This window comes from Macaca fascicularis, chromosome 19, assembly GCF_037993035.2.
Source record: "Macaca fascicularis isolate 582-1 chromosome 19, T2T-MFA8v1.1".
Lineage (NCBI taxonomy): Eukaryota > Metazoa > Chordata > Mammalia > Primates > Cercopithecidae > Macaca > Macaca fascicularis.
The window spans coordinates 60,661,859-60,680,795 of NC_088393.1; the positions used below are offsets into that span (position 1 = coordinate 60,661,859).

At 45.8% G+C, this 18,937-nt stretch overlaps 2 protein-coding genes across 6 annotated transcripts in view; both read right to left on the minus strand.

The window, feature by feature from the left end:
• Nucleotides 1-18,937, minus strand: part of LOC102131854 (uncharacterized) — a 104,328-nt gene that overhangs the window by 37,179 nt on the left and 48,212 nt on the right. For 2 of the 3 annotated variants that reach the window (XM_074024496.1, XM_074024494.1), the window contains exons 1-2: nt 18,670-18,812; nt 10,697-10,774 (exon numbers count right to left, since the gene is read on the minus strand). The exons of the other annotated variant lie outside the window; for it this stretch is intronic. The gene's annotated coding sequence lies outside the window, so the exon portion shown is untranslated. Of the gene's footprint in view, nt 1-10,696; nt 10,775-18,669; nt 18,813-18,937 lie in introns of those variants that run through there. 3 annotated transcript variants of the gene reach the window in all.
• ZNF816 (zinc finger protein 816) lies at nt 3,536-18,843 on the minus strand. Of its 3 annotated transcripts, none has more exons than XM_065535823.2 (4): nt 18,791-18,843; nt 10,697-10,774; nt 6,857-6,983; nt 3,536-5,684 (listed from the first exon to the last, which is right to left on the minus strand). In XM_065535823.2, exons 2-4 carry the CDS (start codon nt 10,757-10,759, stop codon nt 3,781-3,783), a joined length of 2,094 nt encoding a protein of 697 aa, XP_065391895.1. In that variant the 5' UTR covers nt 10,760-10,774; nt 18,791-18,843; the 3' UTR covers nt 3,536-3,780. The 3 variants fall into 3 exon arrangements, with proteins under 3 accessions (XP_065391895.1, XP_005590270.3, XP_015297450.3); XM_005590213.5 differs by having other exon boundaries at nt 18,680-18,812; XM_015441964.4 differs by having other exon boundaries at nt 18,670-18,812.

The following is an 18,937-nucleotide window of genomic DNA, read 5'->3' on the forward strand; positions in this document are numbered from 1 at the left end:
TTTCTGTGAGCACAGGGTTGGGGCTAAGGTTACAGGTTAATAGTATCTCAAAGCAGAAGAATTTTTCTTAGTACAGATCAAAGTGCAGTTTCTTATGTCTTCCTTTTTCTTTTCTTTTTTTTTTTTTTTTTTTGAGATGGAGTCTCGCTCTGTCGCCCAGGCTGGAGTGCAGTGGTGCGATCTGCTCACTGCAAGCTCCACCGCCTCCCAGGTTCACGCCATTCTCCTGCCTCAGCTTCCCAAGAAGCTGGGACTACAGGCGCCCACCACCACACCCGGCTTTTTTTTTTTTTTTTTTTTTGTATTTTTAGTAGAGACAGGGTTTCATCGTGTTTGCCAGGATGGTCTCGATCTCCTGACCTCGTGATCCACCCGCCTTGGCCTCCCAAAGTGCTGGGATTACAGGTGTGAGCCACTGTGCCTGGCCATGTCTTCGTTTTTCTACATAGACATAGTAACAGTCTGATCTCTCTTTTCCCTACACAGAAGACAGAGAAAATGTATTTACAAATTTTCTAAATAAAAGTCCTAAGGAAAGAGACAAAAAAAAAGTTTTTTTAATTTTCAAAGCAAATTATACCTCTCATTTATTTCCTTCTTTGTTTGAGACAGGGTCTAGCTCTGTCACCCAGGCTGGAGTGTGGTGGAGAGATTAGAGCTCACTGCAGCTGTGAAATCCCTGGCTCACGTGATCCTCCCACCTCAGCACCCCAAGCAGCTTGGACAACAGGCGTGCACCACCACACCGGAAGCATTTTTTGATTTTTAATAGAGACGACGTCTCACTACGTTGCCCAGGCTGATCTCGAACTCCTGGGTTCAAGTGATCCTCCCGCCTCAGCCTCTCAAATTGCTGGGATTACAGGTGTGAGCCACAGCTCCGGGCCCTGATTTTATTTCCACGAAATATGAAATTATCCTCCACCTTCTGGGTGTAATAGGCAGTTTTGCATGTCACCTTTCAGTTTCCATTATCCATTTAAACAACCCAGGACCTTGCTTAGTTTAATAAGCCGTTCTGTCAGTCCTCGCTGCAACCAGCGCCCCACTCCACCCCTTTACGGAGGTCCCTGCCCCTCTCCCCCGCCCTGCCCCAGACTGAGGGGAGCTCGCCCCACCTGCAGGACGCGCGACTCTACCTTCTCAAAAAAGACGCTTTGCATTAAAACCATTTTCAATTTAAGAGGAAAAAGCATTCAGCGTTCAGTACACGTGGTCTACTACAGAAGCAGTTTTACCTTCCATTGTTTGAAATGTTAAAAGCGGGAGGAAGCATCCATGTGATATTAGGGTAGCATCACGGCACAAGAGAATGAATCCACCAATCAGAACCCGGAGGATCTGGTCCTAGAGGGAGAGGATGACAGCTGGCGAAGTCCATGGCCCAGCTGAGGAGAAAGCTCCAACCCGCCTCCTCCAGACCTGGCCCTTTATAACCACCCACCTTCCAGAGCCCTCCCCCTTGACGGCGATAACCCTCTAGCCTAGCCTGCTGTCCGGCCCCGACCAGCCCAGCACCCTGGCAACCTCCTCCTTCTTGCCTCGTCCCCAGCCTCTAACCAGGCCCCGCACCCACAGTGGCCTCCACTCTCTCGCCCCGCCCCAGCATCTATTCAGGCCCCGCCCCCTCAGCAACATTTTCCCCTCCTGCCCTGTCCCAGCTTGGTGTCCAGAACCCTCCCAGACAGGATCCACTACCAGCCCATGGTTGTTCTGCACGGAGAGCCCAGGACTGACTCAGGTGAGCGTTTGTTTCTGTTTCAAACTTGCCTTTCGTAGCACCCTAGCCCCCCAGTCCAGCCACACCAGGAATTTGGGTGCGTCGGGATGTTTATTTCCTTCTTTGTTTGAGATGGAGTCTCGCTCTGTCGCCCAGGCTGGAGTGCAGTGGCGCGATCTCGGCTCACTGCATGCTCCGCCTCCCGGGCTCATGCCATTCTCCTGCCTCAGCCTCTTGAATAGCTGGGACTACAGGGGACCACCGCCACGACCGGCTAATTTTTTGCATTTTTAGTAGAGAGGGGGTTTCACCGTGTTCGCCAGGATGGTCTCAATCTCCTGACCTTGGGATCTACCTGCCCCAGCCTCCCAAAGTGCTAGGATTACAGGCGTGAGTCACCGCGCCTGACTTTTTTTTTTAATAAAATGTTTCACATATTACCAAACCCAGCCAACCAATGCACTCATAACAGATTCAGAGATTAAAAAATATATTCTCGATAAAACATGTCCAACTCTTCAGATAGGGATGACATTTTCAGCTTGATATGGTAACGTGACTGTGACCTTATTAGCAGTTTTTATGCGAATCCACTGGGGAATAGAACAATTTTGCTTTTGTTTCTTGGCCAAGACTCACCTAATTCTGAAAGTCTTGTGAGAAGACATGGCAAGAAGCGGAATCAAGCACACGCTATGATGACGGAGACAGGAGAAGGGGCTTGACTTTTTCTTTTTTTCAGACTAAGTTTCTTTCTTTGCTCCCAGACGGGAATGCAATGGTGCGATCTTGGCTCACTGCAACTTCCGCCTCCTGGGTTCAAGTGATTCTCTTGCCTCAGCCTCGCGAGTAGCTGGGTTTGGTCAAAATATAAACTAGAAAGGCAGGAACGTGGCCAAAGGTGGGGAACATGAGTGTTATTACCATATTCCTGCTTGACCTTTACTGCCAACGCCAACACAAATGGTCAGAGGTCCCTTATGTGAAAATCTTCATGATCTTGTGGGAAAACCCTGATTTTTGTAAAGGCTGCAAAATAGGCTCAAAAATAAATAAATAAATAAAATTTTAAAAGGGCCAGTTGCAGTGGCTCATGCCTGTAATTCCACCACTTTGGGAGGATGAGGCAGGTGGATCAGCTGAGGTTAGGAGTTCAAGACCAGCCTGACCAACATGGAGAAACCCCCTCTCTACTAAAAATACAAAAATTAGCCAGGCATGGTGGCAGTCACCTGTAATTCTAGCTACTCAGGAGGCTGAGGTAGGAGAATTGCTTGAACCCAAGAGGCAAAAATTGCAATGAGCTGAGATCACACCACTGCACTCCAGCCTGGGTAACGAGAGCAAGACTCCATCTCCAAACAAAAAAATAAAATAAAATAAAAAATAAATACATAAAAATACAAAAATTAGCGTGGTGTGGTGGCATGCATCACTATTCACAGATACCCAGGAGGCTGAGGCAGGAGAATTGCTTGAATGCAGGAGGAGGAGGTTCCAGTGAGCCGAGATCATGTCATTGCATTACAGCCTGGGGGATAAGAGCAAGACTCCATCTCAAAAAATAAAGATAAAAATAAAAAACAGGCTGGGTAAAGTGGCTCAAGTCTATTGGCCAGGCTGGTCTCAAACTGCTGACCTCAAGTGATCTACCTGCCTTGGTCTCCCAAAGTGCTGGGATAACAGGCATGAGCCACTACGCCTGGCCCATTCTTCTTAACATTAACACTTTTTATGTCAATTAATGCTTGAACTCAATGTTAAGTCAACTCAAACTCAAGTCAAAGTTGAATTGACTCTAATGTCAATTAAAGCTTTATGATTGTTTATATTCATTTTATTTGGAGTAATTGTCTCAAAAATGAATTTTCTGATGTTCTGCATGGAATGACCACAGACTGAAGACCTTGCCACCCTTATGACGTTGGTAAGATTTCTGTCCAGTATGGATTCTCTGATGTCTACATCATGGATTCGCTGATGAACTACAAGTTATGAACGATGTCTGAAAAATTTGCCACATTTATTACATTTGTAGATCTCACTTCACTATGGATTCTCTAATGATTTTCAATGACTGTAGCATTATTGAGGACTTTGTGAGAATCATTATATTTGTAAAGTTTCCCTACACCATGGATTGCTTGGTGGTGAGTAAGTGTTGACTGCCTAGTAAAGGCTTTGCCACATTCATTACACTTGTAAGGTTTCTCGCCAGTATGAACTATCTGATGTTTTGCAAGGTTTGTTTTTTGATTAAAAACCTTGCCACATTCATTACACTTGTAAGGTTTCTCTCCAGTATGAACTCTCTGATGTTGTGCAAGGCTTGTTTTTTGATTAAAAACCTTGCCACACTCATTACACTTGTAAGGTTTCTCTCCAGTATGAACTCTCTGATGTTGTGCAAGGTGTGCTTTTTGATTAAAAACCTTCCCACATTTATTACACTTGTAAGGTTTCTCTCCAGTATGAACTCTCATATGGTTTGCAAGGTATGAATCACTCCGGAAAGCCTTGTCACAAACCTTACATTTGTATGGTTTTTCTCCAGTGTGAATTCTCCTATGTCTTTCAAGGTGTGATTTGCGACTGAAAACTCTGTCACATTCTTTACATTTGTAAGGTTTCTCTCCAGTATGAACTCTATGATGACGTGCAAGGTTTTCTCTTCTACTAAAAACCTTGCCACATTCATTACATGAGTAAGGTTTCTCTCCAGTATGAAGTGTATGATGGTATTGAAGGGATGACTTCCGACTGAAACTCCTGCCACATTTATTACACTTGTACGGTTTCTCTCCAGTATGAACTCTCTGATGTACTGCAAGGTATGAATCACTCCGGAAAACCTTGTCACAAATCTTACATTTGTATGGTTTCTCTCCAGTATGAATTCTCCTATGTCTTTCAAGGTGTGATCTGCGAATGTAAACCTTGCCACATTCTTCACATTTGTAAGCTTTCTCTCCAGTGTGAAGTCTATGATGGCACTGAAGGGATGACTTCTGACAGAAGGTCTTGCCACACTCATTACACTTGTAAGGTTTCTCTCCGGTATGATTTGCCTTATGAATTACAAGGGCTGAATGTCGACCAAAGGTCTTGCCACACTCATTACACTTGTAAGGTTTCTCTCCAGTATGAAGTCTACAATGGCATCTAAAGAATGACTTCTGACTGAACGTCTGGCCACACTCATTACACTTGTAAGGTTTCTCTCCAGTATGAAGTCTATGATGGCATACAAAGGATAACATCTGAGTGAAGGTCTTCTCACACTCATTACACTTGTAAATTTTCTCACCAGTGTGACATTTACGATGACAGGCAATGTATTGCTTCTGATTAAAAACCTTGCCACAGACATCACATTTATATTGTTTCTCTCTTGAATGGGTTATGTGATGTCTCCTTAAGAGTGAGCTATAATTAAAAGCTTTGCCACACCCATCATTTTGGCAAGGTTTTTCTCTCACGCATGTTTCCTGTATTTGTGTGGATAATGAGGAATGGAGGAAATTCTTCCCATACTTATTAGAAATATGAGTTTTGAGCCTACCAGAAATTCTCTGGGATGTCGAAGCTGAGGAAGCACCACTGACAGACTTGTCCACTTGGTTACTAATTTTCCCTTCGGTCAGAAATATGCGCAGTTCAGGCAGATGCGAATGAAAGCTTGATCCAAGCTGATCTTTAATAGGCTTGTTTCCAGCATGCCTTTGAGTATGTCGGTCTGTACTACCTGTCAACTCTTTATTTTCTGTCACAGGTGCTTCATGGCCATTTCTTTCAACTTCTTGCCACTGAAACTCAAAGTGATGAATATCTTTCTTGATTTCTGGGAGGCAAAAATCTCCAATGTGATAACTTTTATGTCTTTCCAATGTCCCTGTGTGGAACCCTTCTCCTGTATTACTGTGCTCATGTGATGAGAACTCCATCATGGATTTTAAAGAGCTATCTAAAAAATATAAAGACCAATAGTTTTCCAAATAAGTACAGATGGTAAATAATAGTTAATATTGAAATGTGTAAAAATTACACAAAAAGCAATACTTATTTTAAACTTCCCAAATGTGATCTTCAAAGTTTAAGAACACCTTGTCTCAACTGAACATAAAAAAATTAGCCAGGTGTGGTGGTGGGTGCCTGTAATCCCAGCTACTCAGGAGGCTGAGGCAGCAGAATTGCTTGAACCCAGGAGGCAGAGGTTGCAGCGTGTGGAGACCACGACATTGCACTCCAGCCTGGGCAACAAGAGCAAGATTCTGTATAGAATAAAAAAAAAAGAGTTCAGTCAAGAGCCTCATATATATGAGGCACTAAGCCTGAATTATTTCCTCGCTAGGAGGAATTTCTACAGCAGTGACTGCTACTTACAGAAGATGACCATTAGTTTATGTGATGAACACTGTCACAGTGCCAGCGAGAGACGCTTCTGTGATGGTTCTCAAAAACCAGAACGAAAGGCCAAGTGTGGTGGCTCACGCCTGTAATCCCAACACTTCGAAGCTGAGGTGAGCGAATTGCTTGAGGCCAGCAATTCAAGACCAGCCTGATCAACATGGTGATACCCTATGTCTAATAAAAATACAAAAATCATCCAGGTATGAAGGCATGTGCCTGTAATTCCAGTTAGGTTGAGAGGCTGAGGTACAAGAATTGCTTGAACTCAGGAGGCAGACGTTGCAATAAGCTGAGATCAGACTCTGCACTCCAGCCTGTCCAACAGAGGAAGACTGTCTGAAAACAAACAAAGAAAAAGAAAACAAAACCAGAACTACAGCTGGAAACACTTGTCAATCAGTGTCAGTGTCATGCTTTCTATCTCATATCCTGGGTCATGCTGACAATTCTGCTCAGGGCTTCCAGGAACATCTCTTCCTAGAGCAGGATGATGTTCAACTATATTAGTCAAAGTGCTCACGAATTTTCTGTTTTTATGTAAAACCACTCCACAGGACAGTCTCTAAGAAGCTACCCATGACAGATAGGAGGGTCATCACTGCAGAAAAGAATGACATGTACATCAAAAGCATGTATGGGGCAAAATCACAAAAGAGCATATAAAACCAGAAAGAGCCAAGATAGACAAGAGCAGACTCCTCATGTCTGAAGGGACATTTTCCTCACCCACAAACTCCAGGTTCCTGTAGTTCTCCAACATCACTTCCCTGTATAAAGCCCTCTGTGCAGGGTTTAGGCATTTCCACTCCATGAAAGAGAACTCTATAGCCACATCCCTGAAAGTCAAGCGTCCCTAAAATAAAAAACACATTTCAACAAAACATTGTGAAGGAGTATGTTATCGCCCTCAAGTGAAATGAGAAAAGAGAAAATAAGTATTGATTTGATCCAAGACTGTGTTCTGACAAATTCACATTAAGGTATTTTTGAGCAATTTTTCTGTATAGTTGCATTTTATTGTACTTTTTCAGGATAGCTTTTAAAATCCCTTAAGTCACTATGGAAGTCTCAGTTTTACGGACAATATAAAAAAATATATGGCCTGACACGGTGGCCCATGCCTAAAATCCCAGCACTTTGGGAGACTGAGGCAGGTGGATTGCCTGAGCTGGGAAGTTCAAGACCACCCAGGACAACATGGTGAAACACTGTCTCTACTAAAAATACAAAAAAAAAGAAAAAAAAAAAAAACAGGTGTGGTGGTGCAGGCCTCTAGTCCCAGCTACTTGGGAGGCTGATGCAGGAGAATAACTTGAGAACAAGAGGCGAAGTTTGCAGTGAGCCAAGATTGTGCCATCGCACTCCCAGCTTGGGCTGCAGAGTAAGACTCCATCTCAAACAATATATATATCTATATATAATATAGATATTTTATATATATAGATATTTTATATATAGATATATATTATAATTATAGATATTATATATATGTATTTCTATACAAATATATAATATTAAATATATTATTAAATAAATATATATTATACATATTATATATATACACATATATAAAATAAGTCTAGGCATGGTGGCTCACACCTGCAACCCCATCACTTTGGGAGACCGAGGTGACTGGACCACTTAAGGTCAGGAGTTTGAGACTAACCTCTCCAACATGGCGAAACTCCATATCTACTAAAAATAAAAAAATTGGCTGGGCATCGTAGGGAGGTGCCAGTAATCCCAGCTATCTAGGAAGCTGAAGCAGGAGAATCGCTTGAACTCTGGAGACAGAGATTGCAGTAAGCCAAGATCACACCACTGCAATTCTGCCTGGGCAACAGACTGAGACTCTTTCCCAAAAAAAAAAAAGAGTGTGAGTGTGTGTGTGTGTGTATGTGTGTGTGTATGTGTGTGTGTATATATATATATATATATATATATATATATATATATATATATATATAAATTATGTATTATCTACATAAACTGTGGGATTGGCTGCACACGGTAGGTCACACCTGTAATCCCAGCACTTTGGGAGGCTGAGGCGGGTGGATAACCTAAGGTCGGGAGTTTGATACCAGCCTGAAGAATATGGACAAATTCTGTCTCTAGTAAAAATACAAAGTTAGCTGGGAATGGTGGCGCATGCCTATAATCCCAGCTACTTGGGAGTCTGTGGCAGGAAAATCACTTGAACCTGGGAGGCGGAAGTTGCAGTGAGCCGATACTGTGCCACTGCATACCAGCCTGGGCCACAAGAATGAAACTCCATCTCAAAAAAACACAAACAACAATAACAGAAAAGAAATGAAACAAAACTGTCAAGGACTCACATGTCTTCATTCAGAGAAAGCTCCAAGGATGATTTAAAAGAGCAAGCTATCTTGTTTTCTACCTTGGAAACATGAACATTTTCAGAACTTGCAGGATAAAATACCATGACAAAACACTCATCAGGCCGGGAGCAGGGCTCATACCTGAAATCCCAGAACTTTGGGAGGCTGAGGCAGAAGGATCACTTGAGGCCAAGAGTTCGAGACCAGCCTGGTCAACATGGTGAAACCTCATCCGTACTAGTAACACAACAATTAGCCAGGAGTGTAGCACGCATCTGTAACTGCAGCTACTCAGTTGGTTGAAGCATAAGACTCATGTGAACCTGAGAGTCAGAGGTTGCAATGTGTCTCTACACTATATGCGGGTGACAGAGTGAGGCTCTGTCTCAAAAAACATGCAAAAAAAAAAAAAAAAACACCCCATTCATCAAATAATTTTTTCTAAAATCTCATAACGGTGTATGAATACATTTCTAAAGGTTTGTGCTGACTTGCCACAGAACCCTCAACAGTGATTCTCCACTGAGACATGGGAATGGGTGGAAGGCTGGACTGGAAAGGGGATGCATAAGTGTATTTTTCTTTGGACTTTTACTACACAATACATATATACATCATGTGGTGTTTAAAATAAAAGAATCAGCCAGGCGCGGTGGCTCAAGCCTGTAATCCCAGAACTTTGGGAGGCCGAGACGGGTGGATCACGAGGTCAGGAGATCGAGACCATCCTGGCTAACACAGTGAAACCCCGTCTGTACTAAAAAAATACAAAAAATCTAGCCAGGCAAGGTGGCGGGCGCCTGTAATCCCAGCTACTTGGGAGGCTGAGACAGGAGACTGGCGTAAATCTGGGAGGTGGAGCTTGCGGTGAGCTGAGATTCGGCCACTGCACTCCAGCCTGGGCGACAGAGCCAGACTCCGTCTCAAAAAATAAATAAAAAAATAAAATAAAATAAAATAAAAGAATCATTTAATAATAATGGGTAGAAAAAGAATGACTCCATCCTCTCTAACGAAATAAGTTGTGCTGTTATGTCACAGCAAACTTATAATCATTTTGACCCAAAATGCTTGCTTCATCAGAGTCCCTGTTAAAAAAAAAAAAAAAAGGCTCTGTGGGGTCAAAGTGCTGACAATGATTTAAAGAATTCCCTGCAGTTAGATATTTATATTGATTAAATAATTTGAAGTCAATGATGGAATAAAGCTAACTCTATCACTGATATCTATATCAGCTTTCCATTCTATTCCAAGACATTGAAAGTGCAGAGTCTTGCTGGGCTGTCTCACACCTGCAATCCCAGCAATTTGGGAGGCTCAGGTGGGAGGACCACTTGAGCCCAGGAGTTCGAGGCTGCTGTAAACTAGAATTGTGCCATTGCACTCCAGACTGGGCCCCAGAGTGACACCCTCTCTCTTAAAACAAAAGTTTGGTGTCAGAGACATATTGACTCATTAGTGTAGCTTCAAATGCATTACAAAATCAGACACAAAATATCTCCCCTAGTTTGCCTCCTTTTCCAGAATTTACCAGATACCAATGAACATTAACGTACAATTTTTTTTTTTTTTTTTTGAGAGGAAGTTTCGCTCTGTCGCCCAGGCTGGAGTGCAGTGGCATGATCTCAGCTCACTGCAAGATCTGCCTCACAAGGTCATGCCATTCTCCTGCCTCAGCCTCCTGAGTAGCTGGGATGACAGGCACCCGCCACCACGTCTGGCTAATTTTTTTGTATTTTTAGTAGAGAGGGGGTTTCACCGTGTTAGCCAGGATGGCCTCAATCTGCTGACCTCGTGATCTGCCCTCCTAGGCCTCCCAAAGTGCTGGGATTACAGGTGTGAGCCACTGCACCTGTCGATGTATGACTTTCATATACAGTTTCTCTAATATGGTCCAGAAAGAGCTAAATGTGCATCCAGATGTGGGCTCTGAACAATCCTTGCTGCCCAACATCACCGACAGCACGGGGTCAACAGCCCATCTCCATCCATGTCTGGTGTAAGCCCTTCCCAGGTCCACGCCTAGTGGAGCCTCTTCCCAAGCTCATGTCACTAGTTTATAGGAGATAGAATTTAAGTGAAGATAAGAGGAATAGAGAAAAGGCATGGGTGAGTGCGAGCAAACCTGTGAGTTAGAACGCTTCACACTCAGAGAAGATTGGCTACTACAATACCTGGCACTTCAGAAAGCAGAGAGAAGAATCCACCAAGGAATATCACTCACCTGAGGAAGAGCCATCCCTGGATACTTTTCTTTGCTCTTCTTGGTGGCTTCCTCATGTAACATGAGGCTTTGGAAATCCTGTATGTGAAAAAAAATAAGAGATTTAATATTTAGAAACCATTCCCTCCTTTCTTGTGACAAAACACACACATGGGGGAGACCTCACCGGGGAGAAAGATGGTCCTCTGCTACCCACTGCACCCGAGATCATGCAGAGATAAGAAAGTTCCACAGGAAGACCTACAAGGCTAATTTTGACCTTTCAGATATTGCTTCCCTCCTGGAAAAGTTCACACACACGCACACACTGCAGCAGGATACAGATCTTCAGGCCACAGATCTAGCCCTAACCAAATCCCATGCAGAGCACAGCCCCCTCACCTCCCTGTGGATCACAGGCTGATCTCAGCTGTCAACATGGAGGAAACTGCCATGATATTTAATGCTGGACACAGACGAGGACCACCAGCGCCATTGTAAGTATTATTGAGTATGGGTCCCATCCTATGGTAATAGCAATCTTTGATAGAACAAAATGCCAGTAATCCCAGCACTTTGAGAGGCCGATGTGGCTGGTTCCCTTGAGCCCTGGGGTTGGAGACCAGCCTGAGCAACATGGCGAAAGCCCATCTCTACCAAGAACACAAAAATCAGCGTGGTGTGGTGGCGCACGGCTGTGGTCCCAGCTACTCTGGAGGCTGAGGTAGGAAGATCACCACTTCTCCTGCTGCCCTCCTCCCTCCCCCTTGCCTGGTTTACAAGACAGGAGAAAAGGGAGAAATCAAAAAGTCAGAAAGAAACAGAAGATAAATAGCCAGACGACCTTGGCGCCACCACCCAGCCCCAGTGGTTAAAAACAATAATAATAATAATATCAACCCCTGACCTAAACTACTTATGTTACTTGTAATCTCTAGACATTGTATGAAGAAGCATTGCAAAACTTTCTGTTCTGTTAGCTGATGCGTGTAGCCCCCAGTCACGTTCCCCACACTTGCTAGATCTATCACGACCCTTTCATGTGGATCCCTTAGAATTGTAAGCCCTTAAAAGGGCCAGGAATTTCTTTTTTGGGGAGGTCGGTTCTTGAGACGCAAGTCCACCAATGCTATGGGCCAAATAAAGCCACTTTCTTCGTCAACCCGTTGTCTGAGATGTATTGTCTGTGGTTCATCATGCCACATTTCTTGGTTCCCTGACTGGGAAGCGAGGTGATTAACAGAAGGTCAAGGCAGCCCCTTAGGCGGCTTAGAGCTGCCCTGTGGAGCATCCCTGTGGGGTACTCCAGCCAGCTTGAGCAACATGGACTCTGAGAGCACTCCCGGGTAGGCATGTGCCCCAGAAAGATACCTAGCCTGGCCGTCCGAACTTCCAGCGCAACCAGTGTGCTTATTGTAAAGAAATAGGATATAAGAAGGATATTAGAAGGACAAGTGCCCTCAGCTAAAAGGAAAACAAGGTGGCTCAGAGCAGGAGGCCCCAGAAGGAGGCCTGTGCAATATAGCAGAAGAGTTACTGAACTGAGGAGGACCGGGTTCAAGTGCCCCCAAAGAGCCTATGGTCAAGATGACAGTTAGGGGCAAAGACATTGATTTTCTTATCAATACTAGTGCTGAACATTCAGTAGTAACCACCTCAGTTGCCCCCTTATCCAAAAAGACTATTGCTATAATCAGAGCCATGGGAGTTTCAGCAAAGCAAGCTTTCTGCTTGCCCCATAATTATACTGTAGGAGGACAAAAAGTGATTCACCAGTTCTTGTACATGCCTGACTACTCCTTGCCCTTGCTAGGAAAGGACTTGCTTAGCAAGCTGAGAGCCACCATCTCTTCTACAGAGCACGGCTCTTTACAGCTGAGGTTACCCAGAATGGGAGTCATTATGGCCCTGGGAGGAGGAATGGAGACTTTTCTTAACTGACCCAGGCCAAGAGATAAGACCAACTCTGGCTAAGCAGTGGCCAAGGGTGTAGACAGAAGACAACCCTCCAGGGTTGGCAGTTAACCAATCCCCTGTACTTATAAAAGTTCAGTGTAGGGCCAAGCCTTTCAGGCAAAAACAGTACCCGGTCCCCAGAGAAGCTCTTGAAAGTATCCAGGTCCATCTCAAGAGCCTGAGAGCCTTTAGAATTATAGTCCCTTGTCAGTCTCCATGGAACCCTCCCCTCCTGCCTGTTCCCAAGCCAGGGACCAAGTACTACAGGCCGGTACAGGACTTGCACTTAGTCAATCAAGCTACAGTGACTTTACATCCAACAGTACCTAACCCGTACACGTTGTTAAGGTTGCTGCCAGCTGAGGACAGCTGGTTCTCCCGCTTAGGCCTGAAAGATGCTTTCTTTAGCATTAGACTAGCCCCTGAGAGCCAGAAGCTCTTTGCCTTTCAGTAGGAAGATCTAGGGTCAGGTGTCACCACTCGGACCCAGCTTCTGCAAGGGTTCAAGAACTCCCCCACCATCTCTGGGGAAGCACTGGCTCAGGACCTCCAGAAGTTTCCCACCAGAGGCCTAAGCTGCGTGCTGCTCCAGTACATTGACGACATTCTGCTCGGACACCCCATGGCAGTCAGGTGCACTGAGGGGACGGATGCCCTACTCCAGCCCCTGGAGGACTGTAGGTATAAGGTGTCCAAGAAGCAAGTCTAGATCTGCTAACAGCAGGTATGTTACCTAGGATTTACTATCCAACAGCGGGAGCAGAGCATGGGATCAGAAAGTGGGTCTTTTGCAACCTACTGAACCCTAAAACTAGAAAACAGGTGAAAGAATTCTTAGGAGCTCTGAGTTTCTGCAGACTGTGGATCACAAACTTTGTAGTACTTGCCAAGCCTCTGTACGGAGTCACAAATGGGTAGGACCAGGAGCCTTCTGAATGGGGATCCCAACAACAGCAGGCCTTTCATGAGTTAAAAGAAAATCTTTTTTTTTTTTTTTTTTTTTTTTTTTTTTGAGGCGGAGTCTCGCTCTGTCGCCCAGGCTGGAGTGCAGTGGCGCGATCTCGGCTCACTGCAAGCTCCGCCTCCCGGGTTCCGGCCATTCTCCTGCCTCAGCCTCCCGAGTAGCTGGGACTACAGGCGCCGCCACCACGCCCGGCTAATTTCTTTGTATTTTTTTTAGTGGAGACGGGGTTTCATTGTGTTAGCCAGGATGGTCTCGATCTCCTGACCTCGTGATCCGCCCGTCTCGGCCTCCCAAAGTGCTGGGATTACAGGCTTGAGCCACCGCGCCCGGCCGAGTTAAAAGAAAATCTTACATCGGCCCCAGCCCTGGGGTTAGCTGATCTGACAAAGCCTTTTACACCATATGTTTCTGAGAGAGAAAAGATGGCAGGTAAAGTTTTGACCCAAACTGTGGGGCCCTGGCTGAGGCCAGTGGCCTAACTCTCTAAATAACTAGATGGGGTTTCTAAAGGTTAGTGTTGGGGTCCGCATGTTTCCTAAACAAAGGAATGAACATACAAGACAACACAGGACAAGACATACATGGCGGCCACCCTGAACGGCACACTCTGCTTTATTTTATACAGCCGTTTGTGGAATGTAGCCAAGTCACGGGGCATGTGTTGCTTCTCTGACCTTTCCTTGACTCGCAAGATCAGTAAACATTGACCAGTTCCCAGAGCCCGCTGTTTACAGCTGGCTCCTTTGTCCTTCCTTTTTGCAGAGAAGGAATATCCTGCTTTGTTTGCAAGAGCAGGGCTTATCGGGAACATCTCATTTGTGAGCACGCAGTCCTCTACAGTTAGTCCCCCTGTTTGAGGGCCTTGGCAGCAACCGCCCTGCTAGTACAAGAAGCACAAAAACTAACTCTTAGGCAAAACCTGAACATAAAGGCCCCCCATGCTGTGGTGACTTTAATGACTACCAAAGGACATCATTGGCTAACGAATGCTAGACTAACCAAGTACCAAAGCTTGCTCTGTGAAAATCTCTGCATAACCACTGAAGTTTGTAACACCCTGAACCCGTCACCTTGCTCCCGGTATCAGAGAGCCCTGTCGAGCATAACTGTGTAGAGGTGTTGGACTCAGTTTACTCGAGCAGGCCTGACCTCCGGGACCAGCCTTGGGCATCCGTAGACTGGGAGCCATATACATGGACAGGACCAGCTTCGCCAACCCACAAGGAGACAGATGTGCAGGATATGCGGTGGTAACCCTGGACACTGCGGTTGACGCCAGAGCGTTGCCCCAGGGCACCTCAGAAAGCTGAGCTCTTTGCTTTAATTCAGGCCTTAGAATTCAGTGGAGGTAAGACTGGAAACATTTACACTGACTCTCAGTATGCCTTTTTAACCCTCCAAGTGCATGGAGCATCATACAAAGAAAAGGGCCTGTTGAAATCTGGAGAAAAAGACATAAAATCTTGCAATTATTAGAAGCAGTACAGAAACCCCACAAGGTGGCAGTCTCCACCTCGGTTACCTTAGAGAACCCCAGAACTGACTCAGAAGCTCGAAAAGCTGGGCATCAGTCACAGCCCCCCTGCTCCCTCAAGCACCTGACCTTGTATCTACTTATTCTAAATAAGAAAAAGGCTTTCTCCAGGCAGAGGGAGGACAGGTGATGGAAGAAGGAAGGATCCGGTTACCAAATAGGAGAGTAGCTGTGCCACAGCTGCTAGGAGCCACAGTTGTACTGGGGGTGCATGAAACCACCCATCTAGGTCAGGAGTCACTTGAAAAGTTGTTAGGCTGATACTTCTACATGTGGCATTTGTCAGCCCTTGCCAAAACCATGGCGCAGCAGTGTGTTACCTGCCGACAGCACAATGCGAGGCAGGGTTCAGCCGTTCCGCCGGCATGGAATGGAAAGCAGCCCCCTTTCAAGATCTCCAGGTGGAATTCCCTGAAATGCCAGTGTAGAAGTAACAAGTATTTACTCGTTCCTGTGTGTACCTACTCTAGGTAGGTGGAGGCTTTTCCCATATGAACTGAGAAAGCTCATGAAGTAACCCATGTGCTTCTTCGAGATCTTATTCCTGGATTTGGACTGCCCTTACGGATCAGCTCAGATAACAGGCCGGCGTTTGTGGCTGACTCAGTACAGAAGACGGCAAAGGTATTAAAGATCACATGGAAACTACGTGCTGCCTACCAACCTCAGAGTTCCAGAAAGGTGAAGCGGATGAATGGGACTATCAAAATAGCTTAAGGAAAGTGTGTCAGGAAACAGGATTAAAATAGATACAGGTTCTCCCTATGGTATTGTTAAAGACTAGATGTACTCCCTCCCTCTGAGAGAAGAGGATATTCCCCTTATGAAGTATTATATCATAGACCCCCTCCCATACTACGGGGACTCCCGGGCACTCCCCCAGAGTTAGGTGAAATTGAGTTACAGAGACAGTTACAGGCCTTAGGAAAAATTACACAAACGATTTCAGCCTAGGTAAATGACAGATGCCCCGTTAGCTTATTCTCCCCAGTTCACTCTTTTTCCCCAGGTGATCGACTGTGGATCAAGGACTGGAATGTAGCCCCTTTGCGCCCACAGTGGAAAGGACCTCAGACCGTCATCCTGACCACACCCACCGCCGTGAAGGTAGAAGGATCCCAGCCTGGATCCACCACTGCTGTGTAAAACCTGCATCTGAAACCTGGGAGGCAAGACCAAGCCCAGATAACCCCTGAAAGTGACCCTGAAGACGACGACAAGCCCTGCTCCAGTCACACCCGGAAGCTGACCAGTCTACACACGGCCGGAGCATGAGGAGGCTCATCACGGGACTAATTTTTCTTAAATTTTAGACTTGTATAGTAAAGGCTTCAACTGACCTTCCTCAAACTAAGGACTGTTCCCAGTGTATTCATCAAGTCACTCAGATAGGACAGCAAATTAAAACAATCTTTCTGTTCTATAGTTATTATGAATGTACAGGAATGTTAAAAGGAACTTATTTGTACAATGCCACTCAGTACAAGGTATGTACCCCAGGAAATGACCAACCTAATATATGTTATCACCCATCTAAGCTCCCTGCAACCACCGTTTTATTTTATTTTTATTTTTTATTATTATTACTTTTTGAAATGGAGTCTCACTCTGTCACCCAGGCTGGAGTGCAGTGGTGCGATCTCAGCTCACTACAACCTCCGCCTCCCGGGTTCACCCATTCTCCTGCCTCAGCCTCCCGAGTAGCTGGGACTACAGGCACCCGCCACCACGCCTGGCTAATTTTTTTGTATTTTTAGTAGAGACAGGGTTTCATCGTGTTAGCCAGGATAGTCTTGATCTCCTGACTTGTGATCCGCCCGCCTCAGCCTCCCAAAGTGCTGGGATTACAGGCGTGAGCCACCGTGCCTGGCTACCACCGTTTTTCAAATAACATTAAGAACTGGTCTTTTCCTAGGTGATTCAAGTAAACTAATAACTAGAACAGAAGAAAAAGAATCCCCAAACAAGAAACTTTAAATCTGATGCTTGTGCAGCCATTAATAGTAACAAGCTAAGATTAAGATGTGGATCTCTTAACTAAGAAAGGAGCTACACAGTAGAAAATAAATATGTTTGTCATGAGGCAGAGGTGTGTGAAAATTGTGCCTATTGGCCATGTGTTATTTAGGCTACTTAGAAAAAGGACAAAAAAGACCCAGTTCACCTTCAAAAAAAAAGAAGCCAACCCCTCCTGTGCTACCGGTCACTGTAACCCACTAGAACTAATAAGCACTAATCTCCTACACTCCCATTAGAAAACAAGAGAACGTGTAACCCTGAGGATCAACAGGACAAGGCTAAACCCCCAAGCTGCCATTTTAGTCGACGGGAGGTCCACATGCGCTCTCCCAACCCAGTGTTTCAAGCCTTTTATAATGAGCTAAATCTGCCAGCACCAGAGCTTCCAAAAAAAAAAGGGAAGGAACTTGTTTCTGTACTTAGCAGAAAATGTAGCTCATTCCCTCACTGTTACTTCTTGTTATGTATGTGGAGGAACCACTGTCAGAGACCGATGGCCTTAGGAAGCCCCAGAGTTGGTGCCCACTGATCCAGTTCCTGACACAATTCCAGTTCAGAAAGCCCAAACTAGCAACTTCTAGGTCCTATAAACCTCAATTATTAGACAGTACTATGTAGCTAAGGAAAGAAAAAACTTCACCACCCCTGTAAGAAAGCTCAATTGTCTAGGACAGAAGTTGTACAACAGCACAACAAGGACAGTCACTTGGTGAGGCCTAAACCGTACTGAAAAGGACCCATTAAGTACATTTTCTAAATTACAGACTGCCTGGGCTCATCCAGAATTTCACTGAGACTGGACGGCCCGCGCTGGACCATACTGGATACGTAGGCACAGAGACCATCTCCAATAACAAAGAAGAAAAGGAAACACCTGGGCCCTGGCTCTGGGAATCTAAGGCCAATTACCGTAAACTTTGCAAAACTAGACCAAAGGTAAAAACCCCGTCTCCCCACCCGGAGTAACAAAGGAACAAAGGCTACTCTCCTGTAGCCCTCCCATTTCCACCACGTCTCAGATGGAAAGCGAGAGAGCCCAGGAGTGGCCACGGCCAAGCACGGCCACCCCTCCATCTGCATAGGGCACCCATCTGCTCCATCTGGGCCAATTCACCTCAGCATTTCATCGGCCAAGGGCCAGATCCTTCATCCAGATAAGGGGTAGCCCATAGGGACCTCAAAAGGAATATTTTAATCCCCCAAAACGTTGTAAACGGTGCCCTGGAGACGCTCGCTCGGGCCCACTCCCACCCTGTGGAGTGTTTTCCTGACCCCCGGCACTGGGGCTGCAGCGCTGCGCTCCAGGGGCCGAGGAGAGCGAGACTGGGGGGCGCTCTGGAGCAGGGCGAGAATCCAGCTCGCGGGTGAGGACTTGAAACAGCGCGAGGCGGGAGAAGGGTCAGGAAAGATTTTTGCAAAGGAAACTTTTGCGACAGGAGGTGTCTGCACGGCCCCACTGCAGAAAGACCGGGGACGGGACCAGTCTCAGGGTGACTTTAAACTCAAAGGAAAGCGACTCACGGACTCTGACCGGGACGTTTCAATTTGCTCTGGGTTGAGAAAGACGGGCCGGAATTTGCAGGTCTGTAGGGACCCCACGTCCCTCCTATAGCAGCACCAGACAACTGGGAAGCACACACACCGCAGTACAACTTTCAGTCCTCGCTGTCCGCTTCCGGGCCTGAGCCAATCAGCGCAGGACAGGAGCCGGACCTGGGCAAGACCCCCGAAGAGATGGGCGGGGCCTGGGCGAGGCCGGGGCGGGGCGCGAAAGACAAGGGGCCTGGCG